The sequence below is a fragment of the Catharus ustulatus genome, chromosome 2, assembly GCF_009819885.2.
Source record: "Catharus ustulatus isolate bCatUst1 chromosome 2, bCatUst1.pri.v2, whole genome shotgun sequence".
NCBI lineage: Eukaryota > Metazoa > Chordata > Aves > Passeriformes > Turdidae > Catharus > Catharus ustulatus.
Window position 1 is genome coordinate 105976354 of NC_046222.1, and position 20943 is coordinate 105997296.

General features: G+C 40.8%; 1 protein-coding gene across 1 annotated transcript; it reads left to right on the forward strand.

Moving 5' to 3' along the window:
- On the forward strand, positions 1-8232 carry LOC117009718 (toll-like receptor 7). The gene is made up of 2 exons (XM_033084039.1): positions 1-241; positions 2704-8232. The coding sequence occupies exons 1-2, from the start codon at positions 239-241 to the stop codon at positions 5842-5844; spliced, it is 3144 nt and encodes a 1047-aa protein (XP_032939930.1). The 5' UTR covers positions 1-238; the 3' UTR covers positions 5845-8232.
- Positions 8233-20943: the final 12711 nt, after the last annotated feature.

Consider the following 20943-nt stretch of genomic DNA (forward strand, 5'->3'; position numbering starts at 1 on the left):
TTAATCTCATACTCTCTCATTAAGGACTTTGAAGTTGACTTTCTTTGGTGTTCAGATGAAGAAAAGAAGATAAGGTGTAGATTACTGTTGTCTTGAGTGCTTGAGTGGGTTATGTCATGTTATGTTTTCCTCTGCACCTCAGCTGAACCACTGGAAACCACTTTGATGCTGTTCTCTTCTGCTCCACTTTATGGTCTCTTCCAGAATCTAGCCTGTCAGACTTGGAAGCACAAAGAATATGGTATGTTAAAATTTGCTCTTAGACATTTTTGACTGCAACTGTTGTGGAAGATTTTTAAGAACATATTCTGCTTTTCTGTTTTTTAAATGGTCTAATTTACTGTTATGGTTGGAAACTGCAAAGAATTAAGAAAGGAAAGGTTTTATCTGTACTCCTATACTTCAGAATAAGCATAATGTATTTTATATTTTCTGTAGCTTCTGATGTGTTTCTCTAGCCTTTCCCCTATGAACAAATATATGGAATCTCTACAGAAAGTCTTCCTTCAGAAACATGTAGCTATACTGTTGCTGAATATTTGAAGAACACACTAAATCATTAAGGGTTTATGCATGTGCCAGTTAAGATCAGTAAATCAGTTCTTTTCAAACTTCTTATAAAGCCAAGCATAGATCACAGAGAAAAGAACAGCTCACATACTCTAACTGTGCTTTTAAGCAAACCTCTTCTTACAAAGGCATTGCTTGAGAGATAATTGCTTTTTGCTCTTATTTAGAAGTATTTTTAATTTTTCTGGTACTATAACGGACACAAGGTTTTACACATGCAAATAGCCAGATACAGCACCAGAATGTAACTCTTCACAGTTCAAATAGCTAATGCACTAAAAAGATTATCAGGAAAGGGAAGAATACACAAAGAAATAAAGCACAAAGAGCTAGGCTGGCTCTGCAACAGCACTGAGGTCCCTAAAAAACCTGAAATACATGAGAACCTTACAAACATATTCATGAAAACTTTCAAACCCCAGATTGTTTGCACCTAATTCCAGGAACCTAAATGTGCAATGTTACTCTGTTTGGTGTGTTGTAAGCCAGAGCTCTCTCCATCTTGAGAGTCAAGCAGCAGTCCTTCTTCTCTTGAATGTCAATGCAATCTAGGTTAATGACAATACAGTGAAAAACTTGGTTTAGCACCTAAAATTAAGGGTCTGAGTGCAATGACTGCCTGGAAGTTCATGTAGAAAGTTTGTGTCTTCAATCTAGACTGCAATTGTACCTGGCCAGTATCATGTTCTAATGCTTGGACAGAGTTTATTTTGGTTTATCACATCTTTCATGGTTGAATCTAATTATTTTTTCCTCCTGTTGCATTAAGTGTGCAGCAAGTTGGCAAAAAATAACCTCCCTTGCTTTCCAGCTGACCCTCAGAAATCAGAGGGGCTGGGTGTGTCTGGACTTAATTTCTGATTTGAGCCAATTTAGTAGTCCTAAGTCTGGTCAGGTTCACAAATGCAACAATAGTCAGTCTGATGTACACTACAAACCTCATGTCATTTGTGCACAGATTCACCAGCTGTGAGTATTACTGATTCATCATTGTAACTCTGGTTTAGTTCAACAATAACTCCCATAAACACAGATTCACCAATAGTGAAATTTATTGGATAATTGATAAATACACTAGCCTTGCCACATACACTTGTACAGTGCTATGTAAGTGCTCCCAGTGCAAATGTTACCAAAGAAGTATCCCTAGTTATGTGAAGAGAGAGGAATAATTCCATCAACTTGTGCATAAAATGGTTGTATTCTCATCCTCTGCCAATAAAGATTTCAAATACCAATTTATACTTTTGGGAGAAGTGGAAGCAAGACTGCTTCTGTTACTGCTGTCATTAATGGGGGACAGAGAGCAGCCAGTTATATGTAAAGGAGGGCTCTGTAAAGAGAGTACAAAGACTTTCGGTCTTACACAAGGAAAGTACGGCATTGTGAAATTTTAGCATCACTTCCTCTTCTACCTGGCTGACTGAGGGTAAAAGGGTTACCTGTTTCCGCCTGAGAAGGTATCACACATCAGCACACCATCATGCCCAGAGTAATCCCTTAGCCACAGACCTCATGGAAATCCCTTCACTGCATATCTCCTGGGTGTAGGCCTCATTTCTATACCCTCCATGATTTAATTGAAAAAAGCAGCTGGACTTTGATGTGCAGTGGCTGCCAGTATTGCCCCTGTGACTGCAGGTTCTGTGTCCATGGCAGGTGATAGCCAGCACTTCATGGTCTGCTGTGGTGTGCATTCTCCATGTGATGGAGCAACATGCCTTGCAGCACAGAAAGTCTTTAGGGTTTCCCTACCAGCTCTCTGCTATGCTCCATGGGCACTGGCATTGGCTAATGTTCCTGGCCCTGGGGTGCATTGCTCTGCAATAGAAGATGGAGATAGAGAGTCGTTGGGATATCATGGGTCCTTTCGTTAGGCCAGACACTTCTTGTTTTTTCATCAGTTTCATAACATTTTTGACATGCAAAAAATGCTGTGTCCTCTGGGGGAAAAAAAAAGGAAAGAAAATACCAATGTATGCCGCCTGAAACTTATAATACTGCCTGCATATCCATTCATGGTCAGTGTGAGACAAGAACCAGAATTTAGCTGTATAGTTGGCCTGACACAGTGTATAGGTGAAATATTCCCATTGCATTACACTAATACCTCCGCGTTTCCTTGGTTTTTAGGTACCTTGTGCAAAGATGTCAAATGCATTGCCATTTATCTTACTCTTCATGTTCCCAATGCTGCTGTCAGGGGCTTGGTTTCCCAAAACCTTACCCTGTGATGTTCAGTCTTCAGAAGGTACTGTGACAGTGGACTGCACTGACCGGCGCCTTACAGAAGTCCCCAGAGGGATCCCTGGAAACGCCACCAACCTTACCCTGAGCATTAACCATATTCCCCACATCTACCCAACAACCTTCCATCATCTTGAAAACCTTGAGGAGATTGACTTCAGATGCAACTGTGTGCCTGTCAAACTGGGGCCCAAAGACCGAGTGTGCACCAGCCCACTGAAGATTGAGAATGGTAGTTTTGCTGCTCTGACAAGACTGAGGTCACTGTATTTGGATGCAAACCAGCTGGCAGAAATACCCCGAGGTCTTCCTGCCACTCTAACCCTGCTAAGCCTGGAAGCAAACAGCATCTTTTCTATCCATGAAGCCAGCTTCTCAGAGCTAGGAAACATGGAGGTATTGTATCTTGGGCAGAACTGTTACTACCGCAATCCATGCAATGTTTCATTTGAAATTGAGAAAACAGCCTTTCTGGGGCTAAAGAAGTTGACAATACTATCCTTGAAATCCAACAACTTGACACAAATTCCACCCAACCTGTCGTCTACTTTAAAGGAATTGTACATTTACAACAACATGATTGAAGAGATTCAAGAACAGGATTTAAGTGGCCTTCCCAACCTAGAAATTCTCGACCTAAGTGGCAATTGCCCACGTTGCTATAATGCCCCATATCCTTGCATTCCCTGTCCCAAAAGCTCAATTCAGATACATGCCAAGGCTTTTGACTCCTTGGAAAACTTAAGAATTTTGCGGCTTCGCAGTAATTCTCTTCAGAGCATACCCAGCAGCTGGTTTAAAAACATCAAGAATCTCAAAGAACTTGACCTGTCCCAAAATTTCCTCGTGAGAGAGATTGGAGACGCTCAGTTTTTGACATTTATCCCCAGCCTAGTGCAGCTTGATCTGTCCTTTAACTTTGAAGTGAAAATGTACTCTCCTTACTTGAATCTTTCTAAAACATTTTCTTCCCTCTCTAACTTGGAAAAGCTGGGGCTCAAGGGTTATGTCTTTAAAGAACTGAGAGCACAAGATCTACATCCACTGCTCAGTCTTAGGAATCTAACCATGTTGGATCTTGGGACTAATTTTATTAAAGTTGCAGACCTGACAGTGTTTGAAAAATTCCCAGCTCTTAAGTTCATTGATCTGTCCGTGAATAAAATTTCTCCTTCTTCAGGGGAAAGCAACTTCTATGGATTTTGCTCTAACCCTGGCATTTCAGTTGAGCAGTACAACAGGCAAGTACAACAAGAGATGCATTATTTCAGGTATGATGTATATGAGCGAAGTTGCCGTTCCAAAGACAAAGAAGCTTCTTCCTATCAACCTTTAGTTAAGCAAGATTGCCTTAACTATGGAAAAACTCTGGATTTAAGCAGAAACAATGTGTTTTTTGTTAACCCCTCAGATTTCCAGGGACTTAGCTCCCTCAAATGTCTCAATTTGTCAGATAATGCAATAAGTCAAACTTTAAATGGAAGTGAATTCTCTTACTTGTCTGGATTGAAATATCTGGATTTTTCTAGCAACAGGGTTGATTTGCTGTACCGAACTGCTTTCAAAGAACTAAAATATTTAGAAATTCTAGACCTGAGCAATAACCAGCATTATTTTCTGGCAGAAGGTGTTTCTCACATGCTAAGTTTTATGAAAAACCTAGCCCATTTGAGGAAGCTGATGATGAATGAGAATGAAATTTCTGCCACTATTGATACAGGAATGGAAAGTCAATCTCTTCGAATTTTAGAATTCAGAGGAAATCGCTTAGATATTTTATGGATAGATGGCAATATTAGATACTTGTCCTTCTTCAAGAATTTGACCAGCCTGGAAGAACTGGATATTTCCTTCAACTCTCTCAAATTTTTGCCTCATAGTGTTTTTGAAAAAATGCCTCCCAGTCTCAGGACCCTCAATTTATCGAATAATCATCTACAGAGTTTCATCTGGGGAAACCTCCCCTCTCTGAGGAACCTCATAACTCTGGACCTGAGCAATAACCTCCTGACTAATGTACCCCGAGAACTGTCCAACTGCACTTCATCTCTGCAGGAGCTGATGCTGCGAAACAATCGCATTCAGCGGTTAACCAAACATTTTCTCAGAGGTGCTTTTCAACTGAGGTACTTGGACCTCAGCTCAAACAAGATTGAAATAATTAAGAGATCTAGCTTCCCTGAAAATGTCATTAACAACCTGAAGATGCTGCTTTTGCATGGCAATCCTTTTAAGTGCAACTGTGAGGCTGTGTGGTTTGTGTGGTGGATCAATCGGACGCAGGTGACCATTCCTCTTCTGGCCACGGACGTGACCTGTGCTGGCCCAGGGGCACATAAGGGAAGGAGCGTGGTTTTCTTGGATCTGTACACCTGTGAGCTGGACACATCCTATTTGATCCTGTACGCTCTGTCGGCTTCAGCCGTCCTTGGCTTGATGGTGTTTGCCGTGATGAGCCATCTCTACTTCTGGGATGTGTGGTACAGCTACCATTACTGCAGTGCCAAGCTCAAGGGCTACCGGCGCTTGTCTTCACCAGATGCTTGCTACGATGCCTTTGTCGCCTATGACAGTGAAGATCCAGCTGTCAACGAGTGGGTGCTGGAAGAACTGGTGGAAAGGCTGGAAAACCAAAAAGCTAGGCAGTTCAATTTATGCCTGGAAGGAAGGGACTGGCTCCCAGGACAGCCAGTGTTTGACAACCTTTCCCAGAGCATTCAGCTGAGCAAAAAGACCATATTTGTGCTGACCAACAGGTATATTAAAAGTGGCCGCTTCAAGACCACATTTTATATGGCTCATCAGCGACTCCTAGATGAAAAAATGGATGTCATTATCTTGATATTTCTTGAGAAGGTTTTTCAGAAGTCCCGCTATGTGCGTCTGAGGAAGAGGCTGTGCAGAAGTTCAGTCCTGGAATGGCCAACGAATCCTCAGTCTCAGCCCTACTTCTGGCAATGCCTGAAAAATGCCATAGCTACCAGCAATTCTCTGGCTTACAACAAGCTTCTCAAAGAAACTGTTTAGCTCTACTCTCCCTGTGAATATTCTTATGACGCACAGGATCAAAAGATCCTAAACAAAGGATTCACTTCATTTGCAGAAACTTTCAAAGCATGGAAAACATATGTCTGTGATGGTATACCCTAAAATTGAAGGCAAAATTACTTCAAAATCCAATAATTCACTGGTGACCTGACAAGTTTGAATAGAAACTATTGCCAGAACCAATGTTTAATTGATGTGCACCTTGCTTAGCACTGATCTCTGCACTCCAGGGGAAGCTGCTAAAGTGGGAAGGAATGTGGGATCAGGCTCTGTAGGACTAGGGCTTGCAGGCTGCTTTGTGAAAGCTGGGAGGGGGAGCAGGACAGCAGAGAGGCAGAGGAATAGGCACAAGGCAGGTGGAGGAATCAAGTAAATCAAGGAGGAAGTGAGAATAGACAAAGAAAGGAAGGTAAAGGGAAAAAAGAGAAAGTGGAAAAGTTGGTAAGAAAGGCGGAACATGCAGTTATACTAGGACATGGCAGAAGTTCGGAAGCATTTACTGCTGATTTCCAAATAAATTTTTCACTTTCCCTTTCATCTGCTTCCTTGGCTACTGGCTGAGCTGGCTCGTCCCTGAAGAACTTAGGGCTCCTGTCTAATGTTGTACTATTAGTTTGAGGACCTTTTCCACGCAAGCCCTGAGTGACTACCCTTTCTGTACCAGCTGGGTATTAGCTACTCTAGCCAGGCCTGGGGCCTGAAGATATACCACCTGTTCCCAAGAAGACAATTTATGCAGAATTTGGAAGTGCAAAGCATGTAAGATCAGGTCACACACTCTTTCTTTAGCTTTGATGTGGTTCTCCAGAGCAGCCTTAAGCCCTCCTTCATCTCCCTTTTCTCTAGGCAGGTCCCTCTCCCACAGCAGCTGATGGGGCACTATTAAACACTTGAAGTGGTAATCGGTCTGACTTTAGGGTCATCCTGAAAAACTAAAGAAACATAAACACCTGTGTCTGTTCCCCACTCTGTTTCAAAGTACAGACTCATTGAACACATGAGAGTATTTCAAGTGAAACCTTTTCAAATAGCAGGCTAAATCTCTTAGCATGACATAGGCAGGTTCTCTGCTAGATGTGATGATGTCTGTTTTGGGAGAAGCAGCACATTTTCACCTTTTGGGTGCTTCTGTCTGCAGCAGTCTGGGCAGCTTCTCCCCTCTTGCTCAAAGCCCTTCTTTTCTGGCAACTAGTCTTGGTGACTTCTCTGGCTGATGTTGTCACTATTAACTGCTTTAAACTTGTTTATTTCAGATGCCACCAGCATTTCCTCACCCAAGTGTTCTGTCTGGTCCATTTTTTTCAGCAACAAGACAGAAAAACAAAGAAACACAAGAAAAGAAACTTCATATAATAATGTTACAGATAAGAAGGGTTTTTCCCCTCTCAATTTTTCACGACATTTTTATTGATTGAATACAGAAGTAGGAAAAAGATGAGGGCCTGCTTAAAAACTGGGAGTTTTACAGTTATATTTTAATAATGTGTATTTCTGGTGGTTTTGTTTGTCAGCCTTAACAGTCTGTATCTCTAACTATGATTACATGAGCTGTAATGTGACACTCTCCATAAGGTGTTACTTGAAACAGGAACCTCTATCCCACAGTAACTCACACACCATCTCCCTCTGCCTCCCCACAAAATGTCTATTTGGAGCAGATCCTCTTTCTCAGCCTCACTGACAAGGGCAGGGGCACCAGGTCACTTAGCCTTTTCTGAGGCTGATAGGAGAGGTATTTTGTCCTCTTCCACTGAGCAGCACGCACAGGAAGGGTATGAGATGAGTAGCAATGAGTATAAATTGATTCTGGTACTAAGGGAGGTGACTAGGAAAGGTATTCTCCTTGATTTGTTGCTTGCTAACAAGAAGGTCTCATGAGTGAGCTGGTGACTGGTGGACGTTTTGGACCATGAAGTAATTAAATTTAAAATATCTAGTGACAGGAGGAAAATAGCCAGCAAAATTCTGATTGTGAGAAGAGTAGACTACAGGCTGCTCAGGGAAGTAGTTTTTAAGGCCCCTTGAGAAAATGTTTTTGAAGATGCTGGGTTCCACCAGTGTGGTCAAAAGTTAAACACCACTTTCTTGGAGCATAAGAGCATCTAATTCCAAAATGCTGGAAGTGAAACTGGTGAGGCAGAAGGCTGATTTTGCTGACCAGGGATCTTTCTCTGGAGCTAAGGGGGATAAAAGAAAGTGCATGGCCAGTGAAAGCAAAGTTGGGTGACTTGGGAAGATGTTGTGGTTTAGCCCCAGCTGGCAACTAAGCACCACACAATCACTCACTCACTTCTCCCCACCCTGGTGTGATGGGGAGGAGAAACAGAAAAGAAATGCAACACTTGCTGGTTGAGATAAGAACAGTTTAGTAGCTGAAGTGAAGTAAAATATAATATTGCAACAACAATAAAAATAGTAAGAAAGAAGGAGAGAAAGACAGAGAGAGAGAGAGAAAGAAAACCCATGAATGACAAGTGATGACAATTAATAGTTCACCACGTGCTTACTGATGTACAACCCATCTCCAAACCTCAATCAGATGATCCTTTCTGTGTTACTCCACCAGTTTATACATTGGGCATGACATTCCATGGCCCAAGATATCCCTTTGTCCAGTTCAGGTCAGCTGTCACAGCTGTGCCCCCTCACAGCTTCTTGTGCACTTTTCTCTGACAGAGCTTGGAGCTTGCTTGCCTGGTTGGTGTAGCTGTGTCCAAATTACAAAACACTGAAGAGTCCTGAGGTTTCTGTTGTGATGGTATAGCCTTTAATTTGGTGTGAGGTCAGTTATGAGGAGGAACTACAGATTTTTGGCAAATTTAAAAGTGGATTTCTACAGCTGCATTAACAAGTTTGTGTGTCATTCTCCTTCCATTCTTTTTATTTTTACCATTCTTGTGGAACTGGCAGGAAAAAAAAACGTGCTATTTACATTACCGTCATTAGTGTGGAACAAAAATAGTAATCAATGATATTTGATAAGAAGCATCTATACTTACAGCACAGATTTATATGACTGTAAAATCCTCTCTGACCTCTCTGATCTCTCTGTTTTTAAGAACTGACATATGAGGAACTTGCATGTGTCTCCCCTGTGAGAAAAATTTATATTTGAAAGGACTTCTAAAATCAAAGCAAGTCTGATTTCAACATAGTTTGTTTATTCTCTTGGTCTGCAATAAAATTGGGATGCTACATAGCAAACATGATAGTCCATAAAGGAATTTTGTAACAGCATCGTTAAAAATAGTCTGTGTAGTAGATCACATTGGGGCTCAATAGGCCCTCAGAATGGTGAACTTATTCTCTTCTGACTAACCCTGCCTTTTCATTTCCTCAATCTTGTTCTGAAAGTATCTGCCTGTAGAAATTAACCCTATGATAGGCTGTTCATCTTGAAAAAAAAAAAAAAAAAAAAAAACATAGACCAAATTTTTCCATTTACTGCAAAGAAGAAATTCAGATCATTTGGTTATAATTACTCTCAGTTGCCTCTGGATGAACTCAGCTTCACTGAATGTCTATGGAAGTTCTGGAAGTATGTATTGCTTAAAAACACTCATGCACAGTCTTGTATTTTTCTACAGACAGAGTACAGTAATTTCATGATTATAAGCCACACCATCTTGACTAAAATTTTGATCGCACTCCGGAAATGCGGCTTACAGTCAGGAGTGGCTAATATGTGAAAAAAATTTCTGAAATTTCCAACCCCGGAAGCGCAGCCGACGTGCCGAGCCCGCCTCCCACCGGTGCCGTGGGAGCAGGCGGGTGGGCTCCATCCCCGCCTGCCACCGTGGGGCAGCGCCCGTCCAGGGCAAGTGAGCCCAGCGGCAGTGGCAGCCAGCCCCGAGCGGCCCCGCCGAATGGCAGTGCTGAGCTGGGCCACCCGATCCCGTTGGCAGATCCAAGTGGGCCGAGCCTGCATGGCCCGAGCCGAGCCAGTAAACCCCGCGATCCCACAATTCTGTTACTAACTGGCAACTTTGTTGCATGCGGGTCCTAGCTGTGAACGACAGAGCGGCTTATAATCAGGTGCAGCTTGTAATTGTGAAATTAATGTAGTTTTCAACTAAAAAGCAAAGCTGTAAATAAGTCCTTTGTGAATATGACTTCTTTTCCTGATATATTTGCTTTATGCTTTTGCTTCGCTAACTGAAGATATAATTGAAATCTAATTTCCAACTAAACTCCCACAGTCACAAATTTATTTCAGTGTAGAAGAACAAAGGGAAATTTCCTGAAACATAGAACAAGAGAAGTTTTATCGTATATTCTTATTTCCAGATTATTGTTTGCCATAATTTACCCAGAATATTTGAGGTCCGTAAGTCCATAGGGAAGGATTATATTCATACAATATTATGCTCTTAAATATAGCAGCTGAATTTTGCATTCTGTTCATAATAAAATTCCTTAACCTAATTACCTTGGTCTAAGACTTACTTTTACTCCTAGTACTAACTCAGGAAAACAATCACTAAGCCGTGTTCTTGCTTGTCTATCCTGAACTTCTATTCATGATGCAAAAGAAATAACTTCCAAAGTAAGAATTTTATTGATCCTTGCTCCTTTGGAAAAATAAATGGCAAAGTCTTTCCATAGTCCCCTCTAGTTTCTCACCTTGCATCTCCCTCTCAGAAGTTCCACAGCATCACCGTTACAGAATGTGTTTTACTGTCCTAAATCCTACCTCAGGCAGCAGTGGCATCAGCTCATCAAAATTTCAGAGCTTTACTATTTGTCTTTGAAAATCAACCAGAAATTTGGGGTACTGCAAGAAGCAGAAGGAGAATTGATGTATAGCCTGCACTTAATGCCAGAAAACTTATACACCAGAGTGTCAGAGGTGATGATAAAGGGAGCAGAAGCCAGTGCTTCTGCCCCCATAATATCAATTAAACCACCTTTTCTGTTGTTTTACCCTGAATATCTCTTGCAATTCCACACAAGACCAGCATCTGGCATGAGAAAAGAAGAAGCCCCTCATGTGGGTGCACCTCAACTGATCTGAAAAGAGAGAGGGAAGAGTGAGGATGCTGGCATGGATTGTAGGCTGGTGTGTTGACTCAGCTCAGTGATCTCTGGGAGAGAGAACACTGAACTGTGAAGGATAACTCAAAGTTTTGTAAAGATTGGACAAACCTCCTAAAACAAGTGATTCACATAAAGAAAAAGTTATGAGATTGCTTTAGTTGTGTGATACTTATCTTCCACCCTACATATCCTATTTTCTCACTTGTTCCAAGAGAAGGAATCATGTTACAAACGTGGGCAGTGTTTCCTAAACATATTTTTAAGGGTCAGGGTCAATGTGTACAAGATGCTCCTCAGGCACACTTGCCTCATGCATTTAAAGAGTAAATCAAAGACAACAGATTCCCTCTTAGTACTGCTTCCTGTCAGATGGTCTTGAGCTTCTGATGGATGACTGTGAGGGAAACCCTGCTTTCATGTGAGATCCAGTCCCAGAAACTGCCTGGCAGAAAGGCTGATTTTCTGGATTACAAACATATTTGGGTTTGAATTTTCTTGAGACTGATGCTCTGAGGTGTGATGTGCACCCTCTCTGGCTCTATCCCTGCTCCCAGAAATCCTGCCATTGTGGGGCGGCTCTGCAGATGACAGGGAAAGAGGAGCAGCTGCTTCTGCAAACAGGAGCTGTGATGGGGCCCAGCTTTGCAGCAGTTAAGACCTTCTGATGCTCCCACCTTTGATCAGAGACTCTAATCCCAGAGTTGTTACATATATATGTATTGTATATGTGTCTGTGTACATATGCAAATATGCATATAAATGCATCCAAAAAATCTTCCACTTTAAATAAGCAAACAGAACAGAACAAAATAAGAGCAATTTTAATGTCATGAACCACAGCATGTTTCTACAAACAGCCCTGGTTTCAAATTTTTTGTCAGTTGGATACAAAACTAATTAATAAATCTTACAGAAAGACTGTGGTTCACATATAGAAAGGAAAAAAAAAAACGACTTCAAGAAACAGCACTTCTAAAGCAGGTTAAGTATTCAACTACCTCCAAAGAAAGAGGAACCTAAAACCACAAAAGAAACATATTTTCTCAAGGCTGTATTATATTGTTATGAACAAAAAATATTAATTGATAATTCTAGTCTGGAGGTGTCCTTAAACATTTTCTTGTATCAGTAATTTTACAAACAATGAGTGATTTCATTTTATAATGGAAAAATGTTTCATTCTCTTAGATAGGTCAGTTCTTCTTTTCAAAAAGAAAAATAAAAACTCTTTTTTTCTAGTGGCTCATGCTAAGGCACTTCAAACCAGTGTGGGTGATAACAGGACTGGAGGAGCAGCAAGGGAGAAGAGCAGATGCTCCAATTACCCACTCTGTGGGCAACTGGCCTGCAGGACAAAATTAAGAAAGAGAAGCTCAGAGTGCCAAAACCCAAATCCTGCCACAAGCAGCTCACTCTGAACCAGGAGGAGCCAGGCTGTCCCCAGGGAGTTCCAAGGGAGATGCCCTTCCTTCAGTCTGATCCTGCACTGAGGGCTGGTGGAATACTGCTAGAAAAGGATAGTGCCAATGCCTCCTTGTCCAAATCTCCAGTTTAGACTGTCCTTTCATGAGACAACCTGCTGCAGACTCACAAATATTCTCTAATATTGTTTCCTTGGGAAAAATAAAGCTCACAACTTTGGCCTCCAGGATCAATCACTTTCTCATACCTACCTACACAGTTTTTTTCTGATCCTGCTACAGGGCAGAGGGCTCAGACAAGACTCTAGAGCCAAGCTTGTCATAATGGAGTTTAAGCCTCGTTGGAAATCCTTCTAACTAGTACTCTTTGTCTGGAGGTAGGGTTGACATTTCACTGAGTGTAAGTTTGAGAAGGATGGCCAGAGAGAGAAGGACAAGCAAAATTCTCCAGACCCAAAGAAGACCCACTTAAATGAAAGATGAACTAATCAGGATAGCATGCAAAGAGCACTTAATACCACATTGCCGTAAGAATTTATTAAGTTCTTTTCCTCTCATTTCCGAGTTTTCCTGTAAGTATCCTTAACTCTGATTTGTTGTGATTTTTTATATGCTGAATATTGAGCAGGGGGAAAAAAAGTCTAAAATTGTATTAGCTCCTGTTCATAAATTCCTGATAACTAAAATAATTTATATTATTTCTCTCCCTCTGTTTCTTGTCTCTCCATGGCAATATGTTGTCATGCCTACAGCTGAGCACAGTAGCTGTTTGCACTGTAATTATACAATGCAACTGTTTTTCAGGGACAGAATCTGAAAATTTCTTGTAGTGTAAATGAATGGAAAATGCATGTTGGCTGAATAAAATATTACAGATTGGAGCATGAGATGAAGGAATTGGGTGCACCCTTGGCAAATTTTCAGATGACAGCAGTCTGAGTGGTGCAATTGGTGCTCCTGAAGAACAGGATTCATCCAGAAGGACCTGGGCAGGCTCAAGAAATGGGCCCATGGAAATATCTTGAGGTTTAGTAAGACCAAGTGCAAGGTGCTGCATCTGGGGCAGGGCACCCCTCAGTACCAACACAGGCTGGGGATGAACAGATGGAGAGCAGCCCTGCCACGAAGGACTTGGGGGTGTTGGTGGATGAGAGCCTGGACATGACCTGGCCATGTGGAATACAAGAAAGCCAAGCATGTCCTGGGCTGCATCCAGAGCAGAGTGGACAGCAGGGTGAGGGAGGGGATTCTGCCTCTCTGCTCCACTCTGCTGAGATCTCAGCCAGAGCACTGCATCCACCTCTGGGATCCCCAGCACAGGAAGGACATGGATCTGTTGGAGCAGGTCCAGAGGAGGCCACCAAGATGATCGAAGGGATGGAGTGCCTCTCTTAGGGGGATTGTTCAGGCTGGAAAAGGGAAGGCTTTGGGGTGAACTAATTGTTACTTTGAGGACCTGAAGGGAGCCCACAAGGAAGATGGAGAGGAACTTTTTACAAGTGTGTAGTGACAGGACACTGTCTTCAAACTGAAAGAGAGTAGGTTTCGATTAGATAATAGGAATAAATCCTTTCTGTGAGGGTGGTGAGGCACTGGAACAGGTTTCCCAGAGAAGTTGTGGATGCCCCATCCCTGAAAGTGTTCAAGGCCAGATTGGATGAGGCCCAGAGGAGCTTGGTCTAGTGGAAGGTGTCCCTGCTCATGCCAGGGGGTTGGGACTGTTTGATCTATAAGGCCTCTTCCAACTCAGGCCATTCTCTTCTATGATTGGAATATTGGAATCTGATTTTGATGTTTTAAGTTCTCAAGGAAGAGTATTGTTAAGACAGTTCTTCCAGAATCCTCACATTCCTCTGCTCATCACTACATACCTGCCCACCCCTCACATGGACATAACGATTTTACTTCTTATTTTTCATAACACATTTTATTGTTCTCCTCCCTTATTTCACTTTCACTTTGTATTTTATGGGGCAACTTTTTCTTTAGAGCAAACAAGCTGACTCAACATTTATCTCAAATATTCTCTTTAGTCATTATATTTTGTACTCATTTTTGATGACAAAAGAGCTCATGTTAGCTATCCAGTATGAGATATTTTGTGTGCATATGCATTAAATAAAAGTACATACAGGAAATACTTCATGTCAGTCTATGATGCTGAAGATACACACCAGTATTGCATATTCAGACACATTTCTTCATCTAACTTCAGTAAAACCACTGAATTAGCTGCCAGCATTTTGTTCTCAATTCTACAAGTGAACAGTTATCTCCTTCAGCATAAATTAATATTTATTTTTTTCCTTAATTATGCAAATGGTTAGAGTAATTTTGCATTTGCATGGTTATGTGTCACAGTGTTGTGTAGGAATACCTATGCTAGAGAATTGAATTATTTTTCAGGTTTGTTGCTGCATGTGAACCTACTGCAGAAGATTTGAAGGCTTGTAACAGCTAATGCCAACACTTTCTACATGTTCTATTCATGTGATGGTGTTTGCCTGAAGTAAATGACCAGAGTGCAATGTAATTTCACCTTGGTCACTTTGATACTATGAGCACACTGCTTGATCTGTACTACAGGACTAATACCTTATTTTAGTATATGAAAAGTAGAATCAACAAACTTTGAGTTCCAGTCATGCCATGGGAGAACTAGAGAAAGAGTGCATTCTAAAAACATGACAATATTGTAGCAGTTTTGAGAAACTTTGGATTTTGATACTGGACTGAAATTGTCACATTATGAGCAAAGAATGTCACCAGGAGAAGTCTTCACCCTATGTATAGATTAAATGTAATTTTCTCAAGTTTAAAAAAGTTGAAGGAATAACATCTTAATGGCAATTATTAATGGAGACAGTACCTGTACGCCTTCCACCTATTTTACCTGATTAGGGCCCATCAGCATCTTTCCCAACACCTTCAGTCTTGAAGGAAACTGGTGGGGTTAAAGCTGGGACTTTAGTGAGCCCTATGGAAATATCTTCCAGCAGAACTCAGGGCTGTCCTGCTCTCATCAAGCTGACCTCGTTGTTACTGTCCCCCCGTTACCAGACCTGGGTGTGAGCCTCCCCACCCACATCTCTACAGTACCTTGATCTGAGTCAAAGTGCCTCAATTGCACTTCTCCACTTGAACCTTGCTCTGGAAAATCTCATGCTCAAATGCATCCTTAAAATGAAAACTTATTCTGACTCCACAAAATACCAGCTGTATGCTTTCAAAAACTGCCAGAGCTGTGAGTGAATCCCTTCTGATTTCCTCAGGCAGGTCATAGTCTCTGGAGAGGTTGTAGAGAGTTCATCTGCTCTGGAAGAGCAGGATTTATCTTTCAATTACCAGAGGCAAATCCAGTCATGGTATTGAAACCATTCTCAACACTTACAATCCCTAAAATCATGTAGAGGAAGTTATCATTTTTGTTATAATATATGTCAAAGAGCAAAACAAAGAGTGTACAAACTTCTATTCACTCTTAGAAAGCTAAATGTTTTTTATGAAGGTCCAAACTTTAGAAAAGCTGACATGTTTGTTTTTGAGTAATTTAATAACCTCTTAGATCTATTGCTGAAAGAAAATTAGATGCTTGCACAAAGGAAACTGTATTTTTTCTTAAATATATGAGGAAAAGGCAACTTGACAGATTGCCTTTCCAGTTGAAAGTAGAAAACCAAGTATCATGCATTACTAATATGTTCTGATCAGAGTTTCTGCAGCCAGCTCTCCTCTGCTAGTAGAGATGGCACTGGAAATAGGTCTTCAATCACATTAGTGACAATGTAAGAGAGCTTGGGGCAGACATTAGGTCTGATACAGAGCAGTCCTATACACAGTGTTCCTCTTTAACCATCACAGGTTTAAGTTTTTTAAATCCAAAATTATGTTTCCTTTGCAGACCAATCATGCACCACTACACTTACTTTCAATTTATCATCCTTCTCCTCTCTCCAACACTAGAAAACTGTAAAATAACTGACCTCTGTTTCTTAGTTTTTGATACCATCTTCCTTTCAATCTTTTATTTTCCTGCCTAATTCAGACATTTTCCAGTCACATACCCATAAAAAAAATCCAACAAAAAAAATTATTAAACAAAACCAAACCAAAACCTTGTCCCCTTATTTATTCTGCAGGTGGGTTGATACAGTTAGGTTTTAATTAAGGTATTTGGTTTAGTATCTAGGACAACTAGAAAAGGAAATTTTTACATTAACTCCTTGTCATCGTGTATTTTGATATATTGGAAAATATTTACTGAAGGCAGGTTTTATATATTCTACAGTGATGAATGATGCACATGATGCACATGATTTCCATGGACATGATGTTTGCTGCAGGAACATGGGATAGTTTTTCAGCCACCCTACTCCAGTTATTGAGGCTGCAAGTAAATAGCATACATGTTTATTCCTTTTCCACTATCTCACTATTGGTTTAGATAATTTTTAAAAGATGTGACAGGATTTGAAAGATATGAACACAACAATTCTATCAAAGTTTTGAAACAATATTTTTTGTGTGTGTTAAACAGATACTGTCAAAACCAGAAGGACAAGTATTCAACTTTCCAAGCATTGCTGCTAACACTTCCGTTCTTTTTTTGCAATGCCTAGAGGCAACATTTCAAATCACAGGAACAGAGACAGCAAAGGGCAGCAAAGAAGTGTGCAACATTAATCTCAACTGAATCCTAATAAAGACGATAGTAATTTCTCTGTAAGTACAATGGCTTTAAATCAGGTCCTCAGGGGTAGCTCTGTAAAGTAATGTAGGTGCCAGCATTTTTGTAGATCCCACCTGATACCTATCTGCATGTTTAGGTAGATTAATAGTAGTGAAATTCTGCACTATCAGATATCCTTATGTCTCAGACAAGGTCAGATGTATCTACTTTTGCAGTCTGTGACAACTTTCTGAAGCTGTTGGGCACTGCCACTTTATTTAAAGTGATTATGGCAAGTCGTTAAATTCTTCCCTGGAAGTCAGAAGGCAAATAGCAAATAGTATTCTTTAACCACCCATAACTATTTTTGCATGAAAGGCAAAGGCAACTCAGGAATTTCGGAGTACTTGGAAATAGAAATTTTGCTGAGCATGGTCCTACACAGGTCTCTGCATGTGTGAGTGGGAGATGGTGGGGAGAGGGAGAGTTGGATGGTGTGGGAAATCCTGTAGGAGAAGCCTGCAAAAGCAGCAAGGGCAGCACTGTAAGATGGGAAAAGAGTCAGCAAGAGCCTTTGCAGTTCCTGGCCAAGAGAACCCTTGTACTGAAAAAGTAAAAATATTTACTGTGGCTGAGACTTCCTTGGTTGTGGACAAGAAAACAAAAACTTGACCATTCTTATGAACAAAAGCTTGCAGAGCAATCAGAGTAAGAAAAATGCTGGACTCAAGCCTCAGGTTCTTCAGTTATCTGGAGTAATCTACACAATTTTAATCTCTGGCTGGAAGTTTGGATTAAGAATTGCATGTGTTGTGCCAATGTATTGTCTATTTGTCCCATCCATTCCTTTTCTAGCAGCTACTGTGTCTTTATCTGCAATAAAGTTAAGGTACACTTCTTCACTTTTCTTCTGAGTCACTTGGGAGATCAGTTCTTTCCTTTTAGTCTTGGTGTTCTTTATACAGATAATCTGTCCAATTCCTAGATCTTCACTGAAACATTTGCTTTCAAGGTCATTTAGACACTTGCTTCTGCCTTCAGTGTGTTCTCAACATCTGCATTTGAACAGAGAATGTGGAGACTTGTCTGAGATCCACGCTTTGGTCTGTAGTATGGTCCTCTCTTCATGGCAACTCCATGGCCATATCCTGAATGCATTAGGAGGAGTAAAGATTTGGGTACACACTACGTCTGCACACCTCTGAGTTCCCACTGTGAGGAACCCTGGAACTGCAGACAGATAGGGATGACTGGTGCCCTCCAGCAGGTCCCCAGAGCTGGAAAAACAAATGGTGGATTATGAAGCACACCTCCTCCTGGCTGCAGGGACAACCTGGGACACATGGCCTGGACTACTGGTGATGAAAATTTGTTTGAGATGCTGAAGGCCAGGTACTGCTTTGGTACTTAATGACATTCTTTGCTTCAGGTTGGCATCCCCCTGTGAGTTAGAGGTGAGTTGCCATTTGGATACCGTTTGGATGTCATTATCTCCTACTGTGATACACTGGGAGCAGTTGCTTAGTAGGTCCATTTTTGGTAGATATTATATTGGTGGTATCTTTATCTTTTTTTTGTAGAGAGGGATAGTCCTCAAAGTTTTTGTCTAGTAATTTAGAAGGCTAGAGCTGAATCCTTTTAGTATTCTGGTACAGTGTTTTCTGGTTTGCCATACTTGTTTCATATAATTTTATTTTTTTTTTAATTTGTAATAAAGCCAGTATCTGACAGTGGGATTTTGCATGTGTGTATGGGTGACAGGAGAGTTTCATTAGCCCATTTATGCAAGTTCCCATTTACTTTAACTGTTCAAGCAGAACCTTGGCATAAAACTTTGATGAGGTTCATGATTTTTGTTGGCATGCAATAGACCTTCAAGATGTTCCAAGTGAATTGCACTGGCACCTGTCAAATGCTTCCATAAGCCCAGATAAATTTAAGGCTCTAAATACTGTTTGAAATCTGCCTCTAATTGAACTAACCTCCACAATTTCTGGATTTTAAATCTGCTGTCAGTTTTTTTGCTTGATTTAAAACCTGCCATATTTAAGGGCATACAGTGACTGCACTGTTTGGACTATTATTTCTGGTTTCATCCCATAGCTCATGTCCATGAAACCCAGGATCACCTATAAATTGCAGATGTTTGGGTCACATGAGGCATTTCCTGCTTTAGCCTGGCATATACTTTTCACAACCCAAATGATGAGTACTTTATGAAAATAGGGAAGAGAAGAAAAGGTCAGAAATATTGTTTAGTAACATCTTATTTTATAGCAGAATTTGCAATACTAGCCCCAAACCCAGAAAAAAAAGCAGAAGTCAGCTCAAGATAAAAATCTCCCGCATTCCTTTTTGATTTTCTGCTTGTCTAAAGCACTGCTGCTGAGACACTCCTTTTGCCATAAACGTGCCCCTCACATAAAGCAATCCTTAAACCCATTTTCCTCCAACTGAAGCTCTTGTTCAAACCTGTCTGATTACATCAGCAACACACAATATTTTTAATAGTATAAAATACTATCCTATGCCCATGGAAAGCAGATAAGTGCTGACACCTCTGTCAGAATGCAAATACAGTGGAACTGCTTTGAGATTCTGTTTCAGTGTGACTTCCCTAATGTTTTCTGAACTGAAAATGTATGGGAGTGAGCCTGGTTACTATAGCAGCTGAGTATTTGGTTAAGTATTCAGAATTTCTAAATGCACATCAGATTTATGAACCTTGTTCAGTAAGCTAGGAGATGCTGAAGATAGAAATCTGAACAAATGAAAACATTTTGTTGTGACAATTTTGAAATTAAACATCTTAATTTTTCATCTTGAAAATGTCTGTACAGAATGGGAAAGTAAACAGCTCCCATTGCTGTTACCAATCCAGTAAATATGTCAGATTGGATAACTTAGTACAAAGAGGAGAAGTAGCTGCTCACGAAAAATTCAGAATGTCCTTTACACTTCCATTCTGAGAGCTGTGTTGTCATATCCAAGTGCAGAGGAGGGAACTACATTCCTGTCCCCACAACTCAAGTATCTCATAGGCTCTGTTGCTGACTTCAATGCTGAGACTGGACTGAAACAAGCGGAAGTGGATCTTTTCCTGTCTTTGCCAAGCAGCAAGTTTGAATCAGCCAGAACATGTTTTTGGTGAAAAAAACCCCACTGCTCAAATAGTTAAATCTGCCCTTCTACATAAATTTGAATAACCTCATGGATGTTAATGATTTCTTTTAGGCAGTTTTCTTTTAGGAAAAATGAAAGTGTGCCATCCCACAAAGAACAGCACAACTCACTCTTTGCCATCCACACAGAGCTTGAGTTGCTGTGTGTGACAAACCCCGCCAGGAGGGATTTGCCCAGAAAAACACTTCCTCCTTAAGAGAGCTCTGCAACTTCAGATGGGAAGGATGTTGGAGCCAGAAAAAAAAAAAAAAAAGGTCTACCACCATGCTAGTTTCCTAAAATGCAAAGTGCCCCAAGTGCATAGAAGCAAAGAGACAAAAACATGACACTGCAGAGACTCTTGCTCCCTGCTAGAGGAGTTCATCACAGAGATGGTCTGTCAGCTGAGGAAATGTGTGCCCCTGCACAAGATTTCTTTCATTGAAAATCTGAGATGCCAGAGGTGCATTTGAGAGTGGGGAGAGATTATTTTGGATCTCTTTGCTGAATTTGGTGCTAACATTACACCTGCCGTTTAAATGCCCATTTATTATGCTGCTCCCTCTGAAAAGTAAATTTATGTACCCTGAAAATACTTCCAAGTATTCAAACCCAAAGAGTGATCCTTTAAATCATCTCAGTTCCTCTGATCTACCAAAATATTAGAAATATTAATATTGTTTGAAATACAGTTCTATCTGGTAATAGAAAGAGCTAAATTTATGTCACAAAACTTTCTAAATGAAGTTCCACTCTCTATGTCTTTAACAAAATAAAACATTTTATTTT